Raw genomic sequence first — 20,613 nt, 5'->3', positions numbered from 1 at the left:
TACCTTACTTAGCAAATGCAGTTATGTTCTTGGGTTTTGGCAGTATCTTTTCCTACTCAGAATATACTTTGGCAGTTTACTTTGAAATTCATCTTTCATAAGCATTTGTGCCAGTGAAACATGAGCATGTGCATTGAATACTAACACAAAAAAGGGGTGTGAAGCATACATTTTTTGGATTTTTTTTTGACTCATTAGCCAGATATGTAATTCATACTCATTCAAACAGCGAGGCACTATTCCATAATTTAATGAGAATCCCTGGAAAAAAATAATGGAAGGGCTACAAAATGCCACATAAATATCCTTATTTCAAAATTATGCATAGAAAAGAACAAGACTCATGTCTCCACGGTTTTATTTCATCACCACAAAGCTTCCTGGATCTGCAAACATCTCTTCGTCTTGTTTTCCTTGGGTTGCCTTCAGCCTGCTTTGTGGAGATGTAGACAATTTTATTTTGTCTCATTATCATCAGCTCCTGCTTCTCCTCATGCTGTGGCAAAGGAGTTGATCCACCTGTTCTCCTGGTGCTGGCTGCCTCCTTCTACCTAGGCACCCTTTATTAATGCTGCAACCACCCAGCGCAGGAAGGATTAAATACTTCTCAGATAAGGGTTTATTGTATTAAAGAATAAATTTGCTCATATCAGGTGCTTTCACAGGTGCCCTGCTCTATGCTATCAGCTAGGGAAAAGGCATCTTAAGAGTGTTAAAAACACAGTTTCTAGGCAAATTTTCCCTTAGTTATAGCAAAAAAAAAAAAAAAAAAAAAAAAAGCAAAAAAAGAAATACAAAGGAACAAAACCGTAAATGACTACAAAAACAAACAAGGCAGTTTTGTACTGGTGGTATCCTGATAAGTGATAGAATAGAGTCCAGTGGGAAACTGCTTCCCACGTGCATGGATACCGGGCACTGGGGGGACGCTGGGCTCTGGGTGATGCTGTCCTGTCTGTACCGCTGCTCTCTTCCTGGGGCATGCTTCTGCTTTTCTCTTTCTGACTGAGCGCCGTTTACAATAACTACTTGCTAATTAGGGGCCATATCTATTAATTGCTTGTTTGTTAGAGCATGACTGAGCAACCAGCCGCTCTTTGGGCCATAGTTTTTGATTTTTTTTTTTTTAATTACATTTTCATCCAGGGAGTGACCTGTTCTCGTGACAACTCAGTGCCTGCCGGGTCCCGCACCCCTGGCCAGCTGCGGCGGGCAGCGGGCGTGGATGCCAGGCCGGGAGCCCCCGGGGCAGCGAGCCGAGCCCACGCGTGGCCGAGGCGGGGGCGCGCAGGGACCAGCCCCGAGGAAAAGCCGGAGAGGGCTCGCTGTCGCTAAGGGACACCCGCATCAGCCCTGCCCGGGAGCCCCAGCTGAGCCAGCGCTGGGTTAGAGGCGAGCCGGAGCCGGCTCCCGGGAGCAGAACGCGCCGCTAAGGGGGGTTTCCACGGCGCTGGCTCCGCTTTACGGTCTGGCTCATTGCTATGCACCCGGGACAGGCACGGGTGGGCTCGCCAGCTCGGGGGCGAGCAGGTCTGGGCTTCCCAGAAGCAGCGTTTTATCTCCCTGGCAAAGCAGACGGAGATAGAGATGGTAAAGCAGGGCCCCGCGTAGCCCGCGCTGCCGGTGGAGATGCTCGGGGCTCTCTCAGCATCCTCCTCCTGCTCCTTCCTCTCTCCCGGGCCCTACGCGGGGGCACGGGGAGCGGGGCATGCACAGGTTCCCCGCTCCGGGTTTCACGAAGGAGCATCCCCGCGGCCCGGGCCGGCAGCCACGCACCGGGCTGGGCCCGCACAGCACCCGCCCCGCCGCTCCCCAGCAGCATGCACAAGGCAGCCCCGCCAGCCTGCAACCTACCTGGGGGGCCCCAAAAACTTTGCTGGCACCAGCGAGCACCAGCACCAAGGAGACACCCCCGAAACCTGCGCTGTCCCCCATCCCTTGGCACTTCATTCAGGTCCCAGCCGGGAGAAGCCGACCTTGCCGCGAGGGTCCTGAGGATGAGAGTACCCCGGACTGACAATCGTTCTCCCGCCCGAAGCAAATCCCTCTTTCTCCCATCCCTGCGGTCTTGTCCATAATTGGGCCGGGGCGAGGCGCGGGGAAGCTCGCGGAATTGGGCAGGAGGCAGGGCTCTCCCCAGCACGCCCGCTTTAATTGGCTCTCTTTTTTTTTTTTTTTCTTTTTTTTTTTTTTTAGCGAAGGGTAATGAAATGGTGAAGAGGGTGGGGGGGAAACCTGGAAAGCCAACAGAGTAGAAAATCAGGCGCGGCTGGCAGAGCCGGCAGGCAGGAGGGAGGGAGGCGGCCTCAGGCCAGCCCCGCCGGCGGGCGCGGGAAGCCCGGGACGCCCCGTCGGGGCCGCCTCGGGAGCGGTGGCGTTCCCGGCAACTTCTGCAGGAGATTTTGGCGCTTCAGGAAACAGCGGTGGGGTAGAGACCTCCCAAGCGGTTTCCAGCTGGCGTCTGGCAGGAGTAGCTCAACTTTGTCCATCTTCTTGTCCCTCATTGCCGGCTACCTTTCAGTTGCAGCCCGTTAGTTCCCACTAGGAGCTCCGGCAGCCGTCGAGGGAGAGAGACACGGGCCCCTGTGCAGCTGCAAATCCTCTGCGAGGCGGGCGGAGCAGGCAAGCACGGAGGCGACGCACCCACACGAGGCTGGCACACAACATCAGGGAAAGTTTTGAAGGGCGAAGGACCTGGCAGGCTGGGGAGGAGGCGAGGAGAGCCGGGCTGAGCTGCAGGCGCTGCGAGGGTGCGTGGTCTGTCTGCTCCTCGGTTGCTTCTCCCTTCAGGCTGGTTGGGGCGGTGCAGTGCAGCTGGGGGAGCTCTTGGGAGCCGCTTTAAAAAAAAAAAATCCTTCCTGGATTTGATTAATTACAACAATCCCCTCCTCAGAAGATCTGGAAAAGAGGAGCGAGAATCACCTATCCCTTCCTCCGCCTTTCAGCAGCTGGCTCCTACCCCCCACCCTCGCTTCCCCCCTTTTTCTCCACCTCCTTCTCCTTCTCCCCGTCCGCTCCAAGGGCTGCGGCCAGAGCCTCGTCAGGAGGAGGGAGGGTGAGGACTCACTCAAGTTGGCCCCAGTTGGCAGCACTTCGGGCAGCGCGGGACTGGGGCAGCGCTCGGCAGCTCCCGCGGAACAAAGGAGCCCGGGCTGGCCCGGTTCCTGCTCCCGCCCTACCCGGTGCCGGCCCGGTGCCCCCGGGCTGGCCTTTCCCCGTACCCCGAGCGCGGGTGCGGCTGCCTGTTCGCCTGGAGATCCTCGAGCAACCTGGAGAGGGGAAGCGGGAAGCGGTACTCCGCGTTTCTGCCCTCCTGCCTCCTTCTCTGGCTCTCTCACTCCTTTCTTTCTTTCTTTCTTTTTTCTTTTTTTTTTTTTTTTCCTTTCTCCTAAATTTTAAATTTTACCCCCAGGTGGCCCCTGTGTGGGGGGTCCCTTCCTCCGCCCGAGGGGCGCCGGTGCCCGGCGCGGAGCGGGGCGCATGGGGCGGCGTTTCAGGAGGCTTTCGGCTGCTCCTCGCTCCCCCGCCGGATGCTGCCTGAGCTGTTTTGGCTGTTTTTCTTCGCCGGCGATGAAGGCTCTGCCTTGAAGATGGACATGATCTGTTTTTTATTCCTGTCTCTGGTGCCGGTGTACAGCAGGGGACAAGGGGTGTACGGTAAGAGACGCTGTCGCTGTTTGCGAGGGAGGGGTGGGGGGCGAGGGCGCAGACGGCGGCGGTGGGATCAAAGTTAAAAAGCACCTGCAGGAGAAAGTAAATGATGCCGCCGAACCTCGCCTCAGCCTGAGCGGAGAGACTGACGCAGCAATAGGGCTTCCAGCGCCTGTAGCTACTTCATAATTTCTCGCCGTAACCTCTGGCCGCCTCCCATGTACGAGTCCGCCGCGATGGCACGGAGGGAGCCCGGCGGGACCGCCGCGGGGGAGCGGCTGGAGCCCCGGCCCTGCCTCCCCGCTGCCACCCGCCTCGCGTGGGGACGCCGCGCTGATGCCGGCGGGGGCGGCTCTGGGAGCACCTCCGAGTTGCCTTTTCTTTGGGGCAGGGGGAGGACGGAGGATCCCTTCTCGGCGATGCGCTTGCGGGTTTCCTTGCTCTCAGGAGCACGGGCACGGGGAAGCAGGGAGAAGGGCGTGCGGGCTGCCCGCTCTCGTTCCCGGCCTGCCGGGGGCTGCCCGCTCCCGCCGCCGGCACGGCTCCGCCCGGCTCGGCTCCCCACAGCCGGGCTGCCCGGGGGGGCGAGGCGAGGCTGGTTTTGCACCCTGTGGAACTTCGCGGCTGATTTTCTTCTTAAGGTGATGGAGATGGGTGGGTGGTGGTCTGTGGCAGGGATGATGCCGAGCTGCTTGATATTTTTTTTCCCTTTTTACTATTATTATTTTTGCATTTACGGAGCTTACTTCCTCTCCTTGTTTGCAGGCAGGGTGGCAAATGGCGAGCTCGGGTGGTCTCCTCAGGAGAGGTTTGGCTCCCGCAGCCCCTCAGTGCGAGGGCAGAGGCGGGGGATGACGCCCCGTGCCGCCGAGCACAAGCCCCGCGCTGGGAGAACACCCGGGGTTTACTTCAGCCAGACGTGCAGCCCCCCTTTCCCTCTCCCAGCCCCCTCTGAATTCTTGCTTTACAAGATCTGCATTTCCAATACACTGGGAAAAAATAAATAAAAGCAACCCACAAGACTTGTCTCTCATAACAAGCCGGCTTTATCTTGGCTTACAACTCAGTTGTGCGTTGCTGTTAAGTCCTTCTGGAAGGCATGCCACTGCCTCTAACAAGCCAAGCTCTCTGAGCTCTGAAGAGAGACCCCAGTGAGAGAGTCCAGCCCCCCCGCTCCCTCTTTTTTAACAGCACGCAGCCAGTCTCTTGTGTGAGCTCTGGCAAAGATCAGTTCAGTCTCACTGACTATGGGTAAGTCTTTGTAGGTCACTTTTTAATGATGTATTTCTTTAATGGAAACAATTCGTCCTTTCTCCTTGAGGACTGGGATGTTAATTTGAGTTTGGGTCTGTTTTGTAAAATAACCATTTTAAATAGAGAGTGTTCAGCTTCCTTTATTTTTTTTCTTTCTTCTTCTCAGTATTTGTGTTTTGTTCTCCCAGTCTGTATATCCAGACAAAAATTCTATGACCCTTGAAATGCTGGAAAGATGAGGAGTAGAATGAGTTTGTGGTACAGAAACCTGGTCGGGGCATATAATTTTATCTTTTAAAACAGGTACTCTGCTTCTAGCTGAACTTTTATTATTTCACATCAGTGTTTTTGCTGTCAGTTGCTGTAGAATGGACTCACTGCCTAGGATTGTAGCAAGAGGGACAGAGCTTAAAACCAGGTTTGCTTGAATGTGCTTTAGAGGGTTGCCTGTTGTATTTTTTCATACACTTCAGTGAACTTGCATTTGACAGAGTTGCTGCTATTAGATCTTCAGAATAACTTACTGATGTTTTTGTCTTTTTCTCTCAGAGAGAGATTGAAGAAGCTGTGTACAAAAGAAAGCACAGATGCACACATACACTAAGATGAAGGCATCCTTTTAAGCCAAAATGGTCCACTATTTCTGTCTGTTCTCTTAACTACACAAAGGGGAAATCTAGTGTCTTCCTTCCTTTTCCCACCCCTGCCTCTCCAAACTATCGAACAACAGGAGCGTTAATGCGCAGTTGTCGCTGAGTGCAGCCCAGAGCAGTGTCTCGTGGAATCAGCACGCTGCAAACTTGGACGGTGACTAATAGTTTTCATATTGTCCTCACCAATTCTGCCTTCAGTCCACTACCCTGGGCTGATTTCATGCCTTCTGCAGCCAGCACTGTTTCTTTGGATGTGAGGTTGCTGTTGCTGATGGCTCAAGCAGAGCTGGATTAATATTGTTATATGTGCAAGGATAAATAAAAAGCAGGATTAGAAATTAGTCCCACTGCCCCCCCTCCGCTTGGGTTTTTCCTCCGTATTGGTCTCTTGCCATAGCTTTAAGCTGTACTTCAGCATCCTGTGTTGTGAATGTCAATCTCATGTGGCACCTAATGTAAAAATTATGGGAACTCATGTGTCACGGTTCAGATCTCTTTTCCTGCCTTTGCCTATTGGCAGTGGAGACTGGGGGAGGCATCTATATGGGTCTATAAATATATTTTACTTTAGCAAATCTCCTGAGATTAAATCAGATTAAACAAGATAAAGTATCCATGTGATGTACCCTTTAAATAATACACCCACATGGATGCACACAAAAGACCTCTGTCTGGGAGAGCAGAGTCGTTGGAGAGGTTTATTGAGATGAATGGTATAAATAAAATGTGGATAAGGGGGGTTCTGGGAAAGAAGCATTTGCAATTGAGGTGCAATTTAATTAGGAGTCAAGGTGCTTTTTGCCTGCTACCTGAAGAGGCTTGTTATATAAATTGGCATTTGTTGTAATGACTGAAGTGTGTCTGAAACCCTCTTCTCATTAGCTGATCCCATTCTTTCAGCCTTGTTTGTTGCAGTGAGACAAGGTTGGCCTGATGGGGAAGGCAATTCAGCAGGCTGCCAAGAGGCAACTTTTATCAGCCTTTTGTGGTAGCCTATTTCCCAGACTGCATGTGCTTTTCAGTCCTGGTGTGTTAATGCTGCTGGTCAAGATGAGAAGCCAACCGTAATAGATCTCTAGAAAATGTCAAAATTGAGGAGGAGGAGGAAAGAAGAGGTAAGGAGACAGGGGACTTGCCCTTCAAGGCTTGTAGTTATCAACACTTAAAGACTGTAAGTTAGACTGAGAGGGGAGGATTGGGGTGTGGTGGTGGCATTCAGAGGGAAAAGCATGCCTCTTGCCTCCCACTCTGCTTTCTAGGTTCCAGGACTTGGGTAGCTCTGGTTTGGTGTGCACAGTGCTGCTGCTGTGCTTGCTCCATGTGCAGTGTATAATTAACATTACTGGGTTGTCTTGCAATTAGCACAGTCCCACTGATCAGCAGCAGCCTTTCAGGCAGAATAAGAAAGTGGGATGTTTTGTCCCCTGCCTCTCCTAATTCAACTGCAGAAAAGACATTGCAGGAATGGGCATCACTGTGTGTGGTGAGGGGCTACATACAGCAAGGTGATGGAAAGGGAATGAAAGGAAATGTTTAGGCTGGGCAGCAAGGAAAGCTGCCTGGCACCATGATCAGAGGGACTGGATGGGCTGCACTTGAAACTGGTGGGGTGAAGCGCTTGGAGTGTCAGGTAGTCCTGCCCTGCCTTTGGAGGTGGGGAATAAATGACCTGTTGAGGCTCTTTGTTTTAAGAGACACCATCACATTGAATCATCCCTGAGATGCCACTGCAGACATAGCAAAAAAAACCCCAAACTAGTTGAAGACTGTTTTCTTGTGTCTGTGATGGAGGAGTGTCATAGTAAAACATGTCTGGTGTTTAGGCTATAAACATCCACACTTTTTCATTTCATGTACACATGACATGATTTTTTTCCTGCTCCTTTTACCTGTTTGTTTGTTTGTTTTTTAAAGTAAAAACACTTTTCCTAGAGTTTTTTTTTATCATAGACTGTCCCACACCCTCTTGCAACCTTTATGCATCCATATCTTCTGCTGACAGGGGCACAGGCACTCTAATGTCACCTGGAGCCTGCTGATCTGAATCCATCCCTCTCACATGCCTCTGCCTAGAGCTATTTTGCCAGCAGTAACAGGGGGCCAAGACATGAAGCCCTTCAAGTACCTTGCTGTCATCTCAGTGCACCCTGTGTCTTCAGAAATGGCTGAAGAGATTGCTGGCAAAAGGAATGATGCAGCTGGCTCCTGTGAGCCACTTCTTGGCTGATTGTGTTGGGAAAATGCAATGCTTGAGCACAGTGGTCCCCCAAACTAAATATATTTGTGTGTGTGTGTACACATATATATATATGGATGTACACACATTCTTTGTGCTCAATCAGTTCTCTTTGCTGTCCAGCTGTTAAATCTGTGTTGGCCTAGGCTGTATAGTCTTTTGAGGAATGAGTTTTCTAACTGCAGTGCCATAGGACTAGTTTCACCAATGGACTGGGTTGGTCCAAGATTTGCATAGTTCTTGATCAGCTCTTATAGGTCAAGGCATTAAATCTGTCCAGCCTCAGAATACCTTGCTGTTCTTTAGTTGTAATGTGTCAGATTTACTCTTCTGTGACACTAGAGCCTCTGGTTTTAGGTCAGGTCAGTAGCTTCACACACCAGATAAGCCCTCAATTGACTTTAATATGCAGTTCTAGAAAACTGACATTATCCTCTTGACAGGTTGTTTGCAACTTGCTGGATGAAGTCAAAATATTTCACTATAGGTGTCATCAGAAACCACCATCCTATGCTAATTTTTGTGGGAACATGAAGACAGATGTTGAATAATTTGACATGAGCAGCACAGCTTTTAAAATTATCACCATGTCAGGTTCACACTGGAGTTTCTGATATATATATATATGATTTCAGATGAGTTTGAAAGAGGGGGGGAGGTAGATGTAGTAAGTGACTCCCAGTAAGTGGAAGATGCAGCAGAAGATGGCCCTGGAGGTTCAAGACAGTAATTCAGCAGTGGCAGTAAGGGGTGCTGTGCTGCTGAGGCTGCTGTTCTTATTTTGAAGTAAAGATAAAAATGATTTTCATGCTGGTAACTCAGGGATCTTGTGACACTTCCCATCAACCAGAAGCCCTACAGTTTTGCCTGTGTTTTGATGAGTTACTGCTATTCTGCTTGCTTGAATAGTGTGGTTTCAGGCTTCCAGTCCCTCCCTCCATACACACTGTGCTCTCTTGGTTCATTAAGCATAGTCTATTAACATTAAGCTAAGAACCATGCCTGCATGGCTATGGCTTGTTATTAGGAGGGCAGAGGGGGGTGGGGGAAAATTGCCTTCTGCCCAGTGCCAGTGTGCTGATAAAAGCAGTAGAGAGAGATGCATTTCTACTTGTGAAAGACAGCTTGGGGTAGAAGGTGTTTCTCACTCTTTTCATGGAAATGTCCCAAACCCTACCTGCAAAAGGCTTCTCTAGGTGGCATAAGGTAAGTCCACAGGCAACTGGTTTGTGTGTTAGGTCTGCAGAGACAGTTCATAGGTAAAATTCTCATCAGGTGAGATGTTGGTGTTTTTTGTTGTCAGAAGGGGCTGTGCTTTGCTGTGGAGAAGATGAGCCCTCTAGACAAGAGACAGTGGATAATGTTGGTTTGTTCTTGGAACAAACATCCCTGGTAGCCCAGGGATGCCGGGCTACCATATTTAGGTATGCTGAAACTGTTAAGAAAACTTTGAGACCATTTCTGCTCTCAAGCAGTCAAGGTGAACACACCACGTGCCTGTGTCCCAGACACTTTCTGCTGATCATCATCCTCTGATGTGGTACAGGTTTAAATTCAAAAGGGTAAAATGTGCCAGTGTCCCCTAAGCTTGTGGAGGAAAGGGGAGAGCTATGACATTGACACTGCACATCTGGGGAGGCCTTCAGGATCTACCAGACAGAGTGATGTGTTGAGAAGTGGAAAAGGAGAATTTGTGTATTTTATGTCTCTGTGCCCATGTTACACTGCTGAGATCTCTGGTAGGATCCAAAGTACTTCAGTTTGAAAAGAAAAAGAGCTCTCATCTGTCCCTCATTTGGGGAAGGTGACTGAAGAAACAACAAAAGTTTTTTTCTTATAGCTGAGCACTTGCCTACTGTTTAATAGAAGAAATTAAATGTGTGACAATCCATGGAGCTGAGACTCAGAAGTGCTGCATTAAAGAGCTAGGAAAGAGCTCGAGGAGTGGAGGAGGAGAGGAGATCCTGGGCTACAGCTGATCTGGTCTCAACGAAGTTCAAGCGTGAGAAGGGCTGTTACCACCAGGCTAGCCGGGACAGCACATAATGGGAGGCCGAGAGCCTTTGTGCCCAGTGTCAAGCGTTTCTCGGAACGAAGGTTTAGACTCCCGCTTATTTTCTGTGACTTCTGCCCACGCAGGAAGCGCCGCCGCAGGCGGTTCCTGCTTCCCCTCGCACCCGAGGAAGAGGCTGCCCGTCCTTCCCTGCCGGCGGCTCCCCTGCAGCTGTGGCTGCGGAGCGCATCTGGCGGCGGGACGCGCCTCCGCCGCTGCCCGGCAGAGGGAGGCGGAGCGCGGCCCCGCCGGGGGTGCCGGCCCAGCGCCCCTTTCCCGGCACAGCGGCCGGGATTTCCTCGGGACGCGCTCCCGCCTGGGCGGGCCGGGCGCGGCACCGGTGCCGGGGGCGCCCACAGGCGGCTCTGCTTCCCGGGGCCCTTTCCTTCGGGCGGGACCCCGCTGTCCTCCTGTCCTTCTTCCCGGTGGCTGTGGGGAACGAGCGCCCGGGATGGAGCTGCCGCGTCCAGGTTTTGGCGCTGGCTGCCTGCGTGTGGCTTTGTGTCTGTCCCGGGTTTGTTTTGGGATCTGGAGCTCTGTCAAACTGTACCCAAGCACTACATAACCACCCCACCCCCCGGGTATTTTTTTACCATTTCCTCTTTTTTTGTTTATTTTTCTCTCTCTCCTTCCACTTTCTCCTGGATTATGAATGTGCTTTTCTTCCACTCCTTCTTGCCCATATCCAAACAAAGATTTTTCAAAAAAGTGAGAGTGAGTGCAGGCCTCTTAAATCCCTCGTTAGGTTTTCCCTCATTTTTTTATTTTCTTTTTTTTTTCCTTAACATATCTGTGTAGTTGTGGTTTGGGGCCTTTTTTTTTTTTTAGGCTTTTGTTTGGTTGGCTTTTGTTCTCAAAAAGGTAGGATTAAAGCAATCTGAATGGATATGAGGGAAGAGAGATACACAAGTATGGCCTTGCTCTGGGAGAGGAAGAAAAGACAGCAAGGTGATGTCTGACTATTGGGCTTTATAAACCTCTGTTGAGGTCATTAGTGCTGTGATATGTCTGTAGCCTTGGTTCTGTGATGCAGCAGAGCTGAGTGGCCCACAGCAGAGGTATGGAATTGATGCTGGTTCTTTGGCCCTTGAAAAACACGGCTAATAGGGGCCCTAGCCTAGAGCAATGGTGTCTTCTGAGCATTGTGGCTACCTGCAGGGAGTTCTTTGCACCACTGTACTTGCCACACTCTATCCAAGGTCAGCTTCTGACTAAAGTTTTTGTTTTAATGCCCAAATGCTATGGCCCGTGGCTGGGAAAATAGACACCTAAAGTTAACCAGGGAAGTAGAGAGGCAGCTGAATAGAAATAATTAGATCTTTAAATTTTCCATTTGTTCTTCTAGACTAGGTGATGTGGTTACTCCAGTGTGTGTTTGTGAGTGTATTCCCAAAGTGAAGAGAGAGCTTTATGGTTCTAGTAATGCTTGAACTCCTCTGAGAAGGATGCTCCTTCTGCAGAGCACTCAGTGTTCTCAGTATTGTGCTAGCAAGGAACAGCTGTGTAGACACAGTTCTGTATTTCAGTGGCTGTGAACAGAGCAGGGCAGCCCACTGGGGACAGCTGTTTTGCTGGAGTGGCCTGGTGATGTGAAGTCACCAGCTCTGCTCTGTGAGCAGGTCATGGCTCTGTGCTGGGCTGCAGACCTCAGGGAGAGGGTGCATCGAGGCGGCAAGCAGGGACCTTGAGCAGCTTTTATTGCTCTAGCCAGCCTCTTGCTTCCTTGTGGCTCCTTTTCCACTCCTGCTGCAAATCACTCATGGCTGTTACCCTTTGCTTTAGCTTGCATAAGGGAGACACCACCAGTGTAACTAAAAATCCTCCTGGCTGTGATCTGTTGGCTTGTGGTTTGTCTCCACTGTGAGCTGTAACATAGGACAAATGGCATCCAGATACTTTTGCTGGGTTCCTGTAAATGGAAATGGCAGGGTGAGGATAGCAATTGACGAAGGTGCAGTAAGAACGGCAGTTTCTGAAGACAAATAAGCAAATGTTGCCTATAGAAGAACTGACAAAACATTGAAAGCTGAAGTCAAGCTGTGAGAAAAGCTTTAGGATGTCTGCAGGTGGACATTTAATATAAGAGTAACTGCTTGCTATTGCTGCTCCTGTTTCAGAAGGAAATGGTCCTTCACTAATTAGCGTAAATTGTTTTAAAATAAATGTGGATGGGAATCTTGTGCATCTCTTGTGTGCCTTTGTGATGAAATAAAAAGGAAAAACAAAGATGTGATTCAGACAGATGTTTGAGAAACGTGTCAAAATGGGTTTTGCTTACAAATACTGTTTCACCTTCTGGTGCTTGTTGCATGCCTTGCATAGCAGAAAAAGACATCTGTAGACTTAGAGTAAAGAATGAGTGTCTTTTCCTAAGTTTAATAAATGGATTATTCTGACTTGGAGCATTTCTCAAAATAGCAGAACATTGAGAACTGGAGGCTCATAAAAGTAACCTGAGCAGCAAGAGCCAGCTGGTGATGGGATACAGAATTCCCCTGCCAGTCATGTGAATACAGGTGGGGTGTTAAAAATATTTAACTGGTAGGGGCATCTGCAGTTGATAGACCTGAAAATCCCTCTCACAGTGTACATGTAGGATTCCTTGTGGGCTTATGTGTCTCCCATCCCTTTAATATCTATGAGCTTCCACCTTTACAATGCTTCTGTTGCCTGGTTATTCCACTCTGCATGTGGGGAAATGAGATGGAGATAAAGTGATTTGCCGATGGCAGAATGGAGAATCGAACATCAGCAAAGTTTTAACCATCCTTTTCTCTCTGGTAAGGTGCAGTTGGTATTAAGTGCAATCCCTGTGGCTGATAGATCCAAGGTAAATACATCCTAAAAAAGAGGGCATAAGCCATTGAAAATAGGCTCTGATCCAGTTATTGCTGAATCAAGCTTATCTAGTAAGAAAACAAAACCATGTTTTGTCATTCGCTACCAATTTAGCTCATCTTTGGAATGGGTTAGAATTTATTTTAGGACACCCTTTGGAGGTCTTCTAGAAGTTGAGCACCAGAGAGACAGAAATGTTTCATTTTTGGGTACACACATCACTTTGCTCTGCTTGGATCTGCAGAAGGATCAATTTTGGAAACTGTTGACTCACTGCAACAATTTAAATTATTTTGCACTTGATCAAAGAAGCAGTATTTCTTGCTGTAGAAAATTTCTGTCATGAATGGAGGAGGTTAAATGACTATTGATGCTACCTAGTGGAAAGACAGAAAGGCTGTGTTTGCCATGAAGGAGCAAAGATTTGGGATGGGAAGAAAAGCAGGTACATTATTAGAGACAGTGCCTAGGACAAAGGAGGAGTTGTGATATCAAGTGTTATGACTCTAAAATATGGCTGGGTGCCAGAGCAGAGCACAGCTTTTGAAAAAGCGAAAGGGATATATGAATATTCCAACACATTTTGTCATTTTAGGTATGTGCTAAACCATATTCTTAGTTTTCTTACGAGTATGAGGACAGAGAGAAATTTCTAGTGTTTGTTTCCCAAATGCTAATGAAGACCAAAAGGACTTGGTGTCAGTGGTATTTGTTTGACAATTTGACTTACAGTGCACACACACTAACGCCTACGGAGAAGTAGGACTGCGACTTGTGAGTGCACTCTTGAGCTAGCTTTGAATTCACAGTTTTGGTTCCTGATGGCAGTGCAGCAGTAGCAGCATGGAGCTCAGCCTGGCTTGTGCTCCAGCCCCTCCTGCAACATCCTGAGTGAGCCCCATGGTGTGTGCTGAGCCCCTGTGCCTGGGGTCCCCTGGCAGTGACGTGCTGTGCTTGGCCCCTTGATAAATAAACTCTGGGGCACCTGTACTAGGTCCATGCTTCCTTTGGGTTGTGGTGAGAACAAGTAGAGTCAACTCAACTCCTGCTTGTGGCACTGCATGAGAATCTTGTAAATCCAACTAGCTGGCTTATTGGGGGGGGGCAGTTGGAAGTTTGATGGCTGCAGCAGCTTAGCTGCTGCAATCCCACAGCTGCAAACTCCAGCAAGACAAATGCCAGGGGTCTTCTTGATCTGGGGTGTCTTTCAAGCAAGCATAGATGCAGGAGTGTAAACTGGCTTAATGCAGTTTGCTGCATTAAGTGGTGAAAGAGAACCTCTGAACAGCAGGTCTGGAATTAATCTTTAATTTTGAAAAGCTATGTCTGAATAACTCCTTGCATAGACAAGCCCTGCATTTAGCTGTGATTAAGTTTCTAAATTGTTTTTTCAAAATAGGATAGTCAAGCTCCTGTACTGTGTCGCTGCATATGAAGATGTTACCCATAGAAACTAAGCCCCAGCTTTGGTTAAAATAGCACAATAATAGTTTGTGTTCTGGCTGGTCAAACGATAAGCAGCTCAGCACTTTCATCCTTATTTCAGCAGAAAAATGCAATTGACTGTAGAGAATGACTGTTTACTATGATGTGCATGATTAATACCATAAATCTTTCATGTTGGGATGTTGGGTGAGAGGCATGAATATCACCACAACAAATTGAAAGAAGCAATTTGTTATGTATTTGTGGTTGGTAATCAGGCTTGGAACTCCATGTAGAAGAAGAAATTAGCCAGAGTGAATGTTAGTTACTGAAACCAGAAACCACTCTGGCATTTGCTAAGCCTTGGCAAAGATGCCATGCTGATTTTTGCAGATCACAATGAGCATATGTACCTACTTGTGGCTGATGGTTATTCCAAGTGGCCAGCAGTAGTGTGTGTGCTACTTGACAAACAGTTCTGCTTCTTGGATTATCATGGAGGCATTTCAAAGTATGTTTGCAGCATATGGCTTGCTGAAGGAGATGGTTTTAGATAGGAGATGCTGGGTAAACGACAGTAGATCAGCTGCTTATCACTCAGCTTCAGTTGGGTCAACAGGGCATTTTGAGCAGACACTTAAAAGAGCAGCAGAGAAAAATGAGGAACCAGCCCCATGTCACAGCATAGCAAACTTGGTTTCCTTGCATAGAACAGTGTGCTGTAAAGCTCCAGCAGAACTGATACTAAGAGACAGAGGTTAATTCAAGAATTACATTTGATTGTCTCAAAGCAAGTCTAGAGGAAGCAGTTAGTGAGGATGCTGGGCGAAGGAAACCATGCTTATGAGCTTTTTGCTTGCTCTAAATCAAAACTTTGCAGAAGGAGGAAATGGTAAAATGCCAAAAAGTACTAGGATCTATGATGTGCTTGGTGAGGTGGACAAGGAAATGAGAAGGAAATGTTTCTAGCTATTGCTGGATGTAAAAAAAAAAAGAAAGAAAAAAAAAGGAAAAAAAGAGAAAGAAAGAAAGAGAAAGAAATGATGCTGTTGATAGTGTGTAAGTTTGAGGAATGAGAATATTTCTTTCTTTCATTGATCTCACGATAATACCCATAACATTGTTGCTGTTGAAAATGAAGGATTTTAAGGGCAAGTGAGAACTGCCATCCCCATCAGGCAGAAGCCTTCCCTGAACAGGATTGCATATCTGCCAGAAAGCAATAGCTGTAAGTTCAGGGTCATGTAAAAGGGGTTTTATCTTAGCACCTCCATTGCAAGAAAAAGGGGGATAAATGTAGCATTTGTGTATGTAATTCTAGACACTTTTTTTTTAGGGTCCCAGGTGCTCTGGGAGCAGAGCTGCTGTCTGTGGGTAAGCACACATAGGTGACACCAAGGCTGACGCCCAAATCCCAGGGTGGTGTCAAATGGGTGATAGTTTGTAATTAAGAGGATCAGTTGCTGAACTAACTGATTTTTCCTGTAATGTTTTTCTCCCTCTTTGTCTGATCCAGTGAGTCATTGTAGTTAGTTTTGGAGGCATGTTTGGCTGATTGGATTTTTGTTGATATCTTAGCTCTCATATGTGCTTTGTCACACCTGCTCACCTTGATGACACAGATGACTTTTTATTTGTTAGCCCAGAAGTGATGCTGCTGTGGGGGTGTGAGCAGGCAGCCCTTGTGCCTGTGATCTGCCAGCAAAAGCTGCTGGCCAAACTCTGACTCAAGCCTCTGCTACTGCCTGACCAGGGGAAATGCTTGAGTTTCCTCAGATCCTCAGGGAAAAAAGACATTAGAAAAATGAAGCAGGGTGGAGGAAATCTTAGAGGATTCACTTTCCTGTATATAATTTTTGGCTTTGCTGTGCTACTCCTGTAGATAGCATTTTCATTCTAAGACAAGGGAGTTAAATCCAACTGAGCTGTTGCTCTCATAAAAATGCTGGCCTAAAATGCTGCACATAATGACTTGGATCCTGTTGCTGTCACTCTTTCTTTATGACATTTTTATTTTAAAGACTTTAGTGTAAACCAAGTAGAAGAAAACCCCAAAACATAACAAGCAGAAACAAATAAACTCACTTTAAATCACAAAAAAGTTAAAATCTGTTTGTTTCTTCTGCCCTTCTGCTTGTGCGGATGGAAAGTGGTGTGCCATTTGTCTGCCTCTGACAGAGGTTTTGGAGATGAAGTTGCTGATTTCAGTGAGGTGATTTCATCAGGATATGAAGGGAGGGGGCACAGACAGGGCAGCCACAGTTTCTGTGTGGTGTCCTGCCTTAGTAGTTTACAGTTTTCATGGACATCTGATTTTTTTTCCCCCCACCCCATCATCATTAAATTTTCACTTAAGACATTTTTAAACTTCAGTTTAGTTTCCACTTGGCTGATGTTTCCATTGGTGAGCATCTTTTCATCACTGCCTGGTTGCTGTGGTCACTGCTCTGCTGTCACTCAGGCACTCCCTGAGCTGCTGCTGGAGAACCTGACCACAGATCTGTCATCAGAGCTGAGCCCATCCTGGAGTGTGATCCCCCTTCAGAAAGTGTGCTGGCTTTGTCTAACCAGAGTGCAGTGCCTCGAGGCTTGGCTTGCCAGGAACGTGCTGCCAGAGAGGCCAAGCACTGTAATCATCAGTTTTTGGATCAGCTTTCTGAGATGGTCATTTCTGCAGGGGGATTTCTTGTTTCTCATGGCTTGAAAAGTGTCTGGGCACTTGGATTTCAAACACCACTACTCTGGAGGACTTGGATCGTGCTTGTGATTATTCCAGAATGGGATCTATCTTATACTTGAACTACAGAGCTTAACTCTCTGCAAGTCATGCCCTCACTACCATTGGCCAGTCTGGAATAATGGGAAAAGTAGTTTTTCCTACCCCAAGAGTTTTTTGTCTCTTTTATCTGATATGTGATGCCACTCAAATATCCTTTTCTAGTTACTGCAAGCCTGTCTCTCCTTGATGTTTTGAAGTGAATTGGAAGTAGCTGGCAAGAGTTATTTGGATTTCTTTTTTATTTTCTCCATCCTTTGCTTTCCCACAGGATTTTTATGCCAGAATAAGAGGAAGTTTTCCTTTCTATTGCTTAATTGTATTACAGTTGTTGAAGTTTTTTCTCCTTGCCTTTGTCACCTATGTTTGTTCCCTAACTTTTCTGATGTCCTTAAACAGTGTAGCTGGAAGGAAGGGACATAAATAGAGCTGGTGTTCAGGATCTCACTTTGTTTTGGAGATAAGGGCCTGCAGGGGGGGAATCTTAGTCCCATTGTCAGCGCTGTCTTCCCATCTGCCTTCTCTCTTTCCTCAGTTTCTGTTGCTTCACCTTTGGAATTCTTCCTGAATTCACAGTGCTTAAAATAATACTTGTTTGAACAATAAAAACTGTATTAAAGGGGTACATTATTTTAAATACACATATTGGCTCTGGGAGAGAGGGGTTTGCAAAGGAGGGGACTGTATGCTTTTGCACATAAAATGAGTGTGTCAACAAAATCCTGCAAGAGGTCTGCAACAGAAGAAAACCCTTTTCCCCTGCTTCCTGCGTACTAATTCCAGATACAATGGAAATTCCTACAGCTGAAGCAGCAGCAAAGAAAACCCAAGTGATGCCTTTATACTGAGTTGCAACACTGAAGGCAAACAGCAGCTGGAAGCTTGGTTTGATCTTTCTGTATGAATAAGATTAAATAGCAGGCATGGTGCTCATGAGGGGTATTTTCCTGACCCTCTTCCACAAAGCTTTTGAGCTCTTGTGGAGAAGCACAGAATGTCTTCAGCACCTGCTAAAGGAATGGTGACTGGAAAGCTCAGCACAGCAGAGGAACAGCTGAGAAAGACCTAGGAATAATGTGTTTAGATTGCCCTGCTGACCAGAGTGGGTGGACTTCTCTGCTGTGTCCATGTCTCTCCTTTCCTTTCTGTTAATGTTTTTGTATTTATTAGTACACTTTTGACATTAAATGTCTCATCTCACTGGGGTGAGAACCTGGCCTGGTGGTTGTGAGGGAGCTGGGGGTCTGGGCTTAAGGGCTCCTGGGTCTCTTGGGGACTGTGGGTGAGATCAGATGTAATTTGAGGCAGGGCTAAAGTCTTCCAGGGCTGCTTCTGTAGCCACAGCAGCAATCTCTGCTGTAGTGTTTGATGGTGTGAGCTTTTGTCACTGCTTCCATTTTAGAGCAAGAGTGAGAGAGCAAACTTACTGTCAGCTGCTTTGTTTTGTTTTTTTTTCCTGTCAAATAGCTTTTCAGATTCCCAGTGCTCCCTTATTCTGCCTTCCCTCCCAGAGACTTGTTTCCAGCTTCACCTTCTTCCTTGTCCAACTAAATGTGTTGATTTACATGCACAAATTCATGTAAAGTTCATGATATTCCTAACACAGGCATTATTGCTGCTGTTGCCTTTATTTTATTTTAAAAATGTTTTTATTGCCTTTTTTTTTGGGCAGATACATTCCCACATCACTTATCCATCATCTCATCACCCTCCAAGAAGTGTGGGCTCTAGGTCTGTGAGTGCTTCTGGAGCTGGTGTGTCTCCCGTAGCACTGCCCTGCCTGGAGGGGCTCAGCTGGGCCAGGTTACCGCTCAGCCCAGTGCTGATGCTGGAGCAAAGCCAAAACTCAACTTCCACATGTTCCAGGACAGCTAATGTTCATTGCAGCTGGATCAGTGTGTTGTTTTTTCTTGGGTAACCAGTGAGCAATCCATCCAGATCTGCAGTTCTGCTGCAGCAGCTGGGGCTGCTTGGGGTGAGTAGCGATAAGTGCAGTTCTTTTTGCTGGAGAAAAGAGTTGCACCTTTAAGTAGGTGAGGCTCTCACCTACTTAAATCATAGAATGACCTTCCTTTTTTATCTTCCAGGAGTCTCAGGAATGTGACTTTTCCCCTTTCCTAGCTGTTCTGTTCTTCCTCCCCAGTGTTTGGAGTCTCTCCCCGGGGATCGTGCAGCCCCTCGGATGGCAGCAGTCAGGTGCTGTGGATGAGCAGTGCAGCTGCAGGCACTGCAGCAAAGGCATCGCTCATCCATTTGGGAATAACTGCTTTTGTCTCTGATAATCTGCTAGATTTCTCTAGAATCCCTGCCTGGGGAAAGCTGTGACATTTTGTGTTGTGTTGGGAGCTCTGTGGCCACCTTCCCAGAAGCTCTTTCTGCGTTTTATGGTCCTCAAGGAGGGATATGGTAGAGTAACTTCCTACTGGGGAAAATCAACACTGTAAACAGAGCAAGGAGGGAAATATATGTTTGTTTTTAAAGGAAAAAAAGTTCTGTTTCTTTGTGACTCAGCTTGCAGCTAGTTAATGGTAATTTTCCATTCCTCTTCAGTTTTTCTGGGAGATAGCAAGGTGCAGAGATTTAAATCTGTGGAGATTTAAATCTCCACCAAAGTAATGGTAATTGAGGCCTCAGTCTGAATCTCAGTGTAAAGGACTGACAAAAATTGCTGCTGCCTGGATTGCAGCTTGGTTTAGAGGCCCTAAACCATAAAAACCCTTGTTAGTTTCTGATAGCCTCTGCAATAATGGAACAAATCTTAAAAATCAACCAAACCAAACCAAGTAAGTCAGAAGAAAAATATATGCTAACAAGTCTGATGTCCATGGTATTCCTCTTCTGTGGTTTTGGTGTTTACCTTTTTTGATATATCACCAAGTTTACAGCTATTTTGTGTGTGGTTACTTCATGGAATGATTGACGTTGGAAGGGACCTCTGAAAGTCACCTGGTCCAGCCCTCTGCTTAAAGCTGATCTATTTTGATGTTAGAAGTTAAGGCAGGATGTTAAATACCTCATCCAGATGAACTTGATCTTCCCTGAGGATGGAGGGTACACACGCTTTCTGGGCCCCCCTGCTGGTGTTTGACCAACTGTATGGTGAAATAGATTCTGTCTTTAGAAATGCAAATTTCCTGTGTTGTGTCTGGTGGGTTTTGCCCTTCTTTTACCGTGCACCACTGAGGAGAGTCTGACTCTGTGTCCATCTTCCTTCCAGCCACCCCTTCCCAGTTAAGCAATACCAGTAAGTTCTGTCTTGGTTTTTTTTAAGGCTTAGGAAAAAAACCAAACCAGCCAACCACAGAAACCCACCTACATTTTTCTCAGCTTTTCTTCATATACTATATGCTCCATCTGCCTGGCCATTTTGGTGGTCCTTCACTGGACTTGATCCAGTATCACATACTGTAAGTGCTGCTTTCTGAAAAAATGACTTTTCTATTTTCTTTCATTGAGGTTGTCTTTGCTACTTGGTATTTATGGCCTATCCTCCTCTTTGGAGTTCCTTGATTAATATGCTGTAATTAGCAAACTCCTGCTGTAGTGTGCTACAGACAAAGAGGGAAACTGAAGATGTAGACATTTGTACATATTCCATTATGTGCAGCATAATGTGTGGTGACGGTTATACTTAGTAGTCTTCCATGAGCATAACATAAAGATTAAACAAAACATGGGGTTGGAGACAGTGGGGAGGGGTGTTAAATGCCATGACCACATATCACAG

At 47.3% G+C, this 20,613-nt stretch overlaps 1 protein-coding gene and 1 long non-coding RNA gene across 4 annotated transcripts in view; one reads left to right on the top strand and one right to left on the bottom strand.

Moving 5' to 3' along the window:
• Positions 1–234: 234 nt before the first annotated feature.
• Positions 235–3,348, bottom strand: LOC143693593 (uncharacterized). Of its 2 annotated transcripts, none has more exons than XR_013181440.1 (2): positions 3,222–3,348; positions 235–2,898 (listed from the first exon to the last, which is right to left on the bottom strand). It is a non-coding gene; the product is annotated as an uncharacterized LOC143693593 (long non-coding RNA). The 2 variants fall into 2 exon arrangements; XR_013181441.1 differs by having other exon boundaries at positions 235–2,836.
• MDGA1 (MAM domain containing glycosylphosphatidylinositol anchor 1) overlaps positions 2,217–20,613 on the top strand; it is a 148,654-nt gene continuing 130,257 nt past the window's right edge. The window contains exons 1-2 of one of the 2 annotated variants that reach the window (XM_054629836.2): positions 2,217–2,750; positions 3,413–3,657. In XM_054629836.2, coding sequence (XP_054485811.2) covers positions 3,531–3,657 — 127 coding nt within the window. In that variant the 5' untranslated portion in view covers positions 2,217–2,750; positions 3,413–3,530. Of the gene's footprint in view, positions 2,751–3,412; positions 3,658–20,613 lie in introns of those variants that run through there. The other variant, XM_077175803.1, reaches the window with a different exon arrangement.

The sequence above is a fragment of the Agelaius phoeniceus genome, chromosome 3 (assembly GCF_051311805.1).
Source record: "Agelaius phoeniceus isolate bAgePho1 chromosome 3, bAgePho1.hap1, whole genome shotgun sequence".
Taxonomy (NCBI): domain Eukaryota; kingdom Metazoa; phylum Chordata; class Aves; order Passeriformes; family Icteridae; genus Agelaius; species Agelaius phoeniceus.
Note: the sequence above shows the minus strand (reverse complement) of the source record. Positions and strands in the feature narration are given on the sequence as shown.